Genomic DNA, 2,676 nt, shown 5'->3' on the forward strand with positions numbered 1-2,676 from the left:
ATATTTTTTCTCTTTTCGAGATTTTAATTTTGGTTTACTTTGTGTTGAGTATTTCGAATTATTTAAGCATACTGTCTTGGATAATGAGATTTATGGGTATACTTTTTTTAAAAAAAAAAAGACATTGTTCTAGAATTTGATTATACACTAAGAGGTTAATTTCTTACCAATATCAAACGGAGCCAGTAGCAAAATTAAAAAAGTAACAGACATGTATTTTGTTGTTGTTAGAGTTTAGTTTTAGCTTTTAGGAGTTAACACAGTAACACCTCTCCACACACTACTTTTTCAACCCCAATGAATATTGCAGAACACGTATTAATGACGCACCTAATTACGCCGGCCATTAATATTAACGACTTCATCAGAATACTGAAATTAAATATAAGTTTTCTTTTAGAAAAAAAAGGTATGGTAGATTGTCATTACCTCCATTGAAATACAGTACAGTATAGATGCTTTCAAAGTTTCAATGATCAAAGGTTGCCAGATTAGCATCCATGTGATTCTGATCATACAAAGAATAATGGGATTGAATATATTTAGTGCCGACAAACATCAGCAAACTAAACTAAACGCAATGTACAATACATGCCAAAGAATGATGTCAACGGCGTAGGTCATAAGAAATTCGAGCACAAACTGCTCAAAAGAAAAAGGAAAAAGAAATCCAACAAAGAAGTTTCCAAATTGTTGCAGCTATGTAGTGACCGAGAGAGCAACAAAATTCAACTTTGCCCCCTCTTTTCGAACTAGACAATAACTCCACAAACCAATCCCTATCGATCTCGGTTTGGATTCGATCCAGTCTTCTGTATGAACGAAATTGAACACTAAATTCAACAATAAGAAGAAGTTCCTAACTAATCTAAGAAATAGTTGAACAGGTCTATGGAAGGAGTATGAGGTGAAACAAAGCTGAAGTTTGAAGAAGGGCTTGGCAAGACGAAGGCACCAGTACCCTCCGTAAAATTTCTTCCACTTTGAAACGCGGGACTCAAATCGTGAAGGAAGCTAACCATGGATGGATCCGAAGACGGAGGAGAGAAAAAATTTGAAGGAATGGGAGAGAGTGAAGCAGGCCCCGGAGACAAAATCCCTTGAAACATGTTTTGTTGCGATCTCTCCACTACCCCATCGCCAATGATCTCTATCCCTTCCACATCGTTTATGATATTCATATCCCCGTGACCCATCACCGGTTTCTTCCCCATAGGCGACAAGGCCTTCTCCACGGTGGCGTAACGCGCCGCCGGTGACACCATTCCGCCGCCGGTGTTAAAAGGGTCGTTGTTAATGATGTTGGGAAGAGGGTCGGAGTTGTTGTTGTTGGAGGAGGAGGAGGAGGAGGAAGTGGAGCCAGTGAGGCGTTGAACGAGGTTCATGAAGTCACTTGGTGTGGTGTGGATAACCTTGGGAGAAACGGTGTAGATTATTATGGGTTGGCGCGGTGGTGGTTGGGGGTGGGAAGGTTGTGGTGGCAAGGGTGGTTTCTTGATTTTATGAGAGTCTTTGTTTATTCTGAGCGGTGTGGGGCGTGGACCTTGGAGTTGTAGTTCTCTCCTGGGCGATCTTTCAGTGGGAATGTGTGAGAATTGATCCATGTTGGTGCGGTGAGAGGGAAAAGGTGTGAGTGGTGAGAATGTTATTGAGGAGTGGTGAAGCATAGTTGTGTTATGATTTTAATCTGGGGATGGAATATAAGGGCACATATAAAGAGATCTGGTCAATGGTGAAGAGGGATTATTTTAATGAGAGATTACAAGTTTTTGGTAAAGTTTGGCTTGTTTTGAGGTAATTTTTAAGGGTTTTTCAGAGCTACGGCCGGTTTCGTGATGTTGTGGTTGTCTGAACGCGTCTGGGGAGAGTTGGAAAAGGTCTCTTCTTCCTTTGGCATGTCATTGTAGGATGTGATGACGTGGGTGGAGAGGTGTGTGAGAGAGAGTTCGAATGCAAGTGGATCAGTGTTGACAACTTGACAGTGGCCCATGTAACGCTCTGTGTGGTTTCTATTTCGTATCATTCAATGAGAATTTAAGACTTTCGAGTGCAACATGGCTATGCAGTGAATCTAACGGAGAACCCGTCCTTCACCTATTTTTCTTTCTTCTTTGGGTTACCATTTACTCATCTACCTTTATTTATCGTTAATTTAGGTTACTAATGTTTCCTTTCCACATCTGTATCATTAGTTAATATTTAGCAATCAACATAAAACTAATGACTATGACTTCTTAGTTAAATTCCTCAAAAGAAAAGTATGTAATTTTCGGATTTAAACTCCTCAAGAATCCGGTAATAAACAATAAAAGACCTAAATTATCATTGTGGTAAAAAATATATATGTTATATGAATACACTCTTACTTGTTATCTATATTTTTATTTGTTAGTATTTATAATAAATTATTATATTTGATGATATTTGAAAGTGAATTTAAGTTTAACTTTTAAACATATACTCTTTCGTCGTTACAGTAGATTCAACAAATATTATTTAAATAGATTCTTACATATTTTAGTTTAAATCATTCTCATAAAACTAAATAATAAAGTAAAAATTAATTTTATTAAAAAAAGATAAATATCATATGAATACACTCTTCGTTGTTATTTTTCTTTTTAATATTTGTAAGAAATTATTATATTTGACGATATTTCTAATTGTCACTGTTTT

At 37.0% G+C, this 2,676-nt stretch overlaps 1 protein-coding gene across 1 annotated transcript; it reads right to left on the reverse strand.

Moving 5' to 3' along the window:
- Positions 1-515: 515 nt before the first annotated feature.
- Positions 516-2,149, reverse strand: LOC124828610 (VQ motif-containing protein). Its single transcript, XM_047301963.2, has one exon. It carries the CDS (start codon positions 1,665-1,667, stop codon positions 864-866), a length of 804 nt encoding a protein of 267 aa, XP_047157919.2. The 5' UTR covers positions 1,668-2,149; the 3' UTR covers positions 516-863.
- Positions 2,150-2,676: the final 527 nt, after the last annotated feature.

Source organism: Vigna umbellata, chromosome 2 (assembly GCF_029865625.1).
Source record: "Vigna umbellata cultivar VRB3 chromosome 2, Vumbellata_1.0, whole genome shotgun sequence".
In the NCBI taxonomy this organism is placed as follows: domain Eukaryota; kingdom Viridiplantae; phylum Streptophyta; class Magnoliopsida; order Fabales; family Fabaceae; genus Vigna; species Vigna umbellata.

Excerpts from the sequence above, each read along its gene's own strand:
- LOC124828610 (XM_047301963.2), bottom strand. The coding sequence starts at position 1,667 with ATGCTTCACCACTCCTCAATAACATTCTCACCACTCACACCTTTTCCC.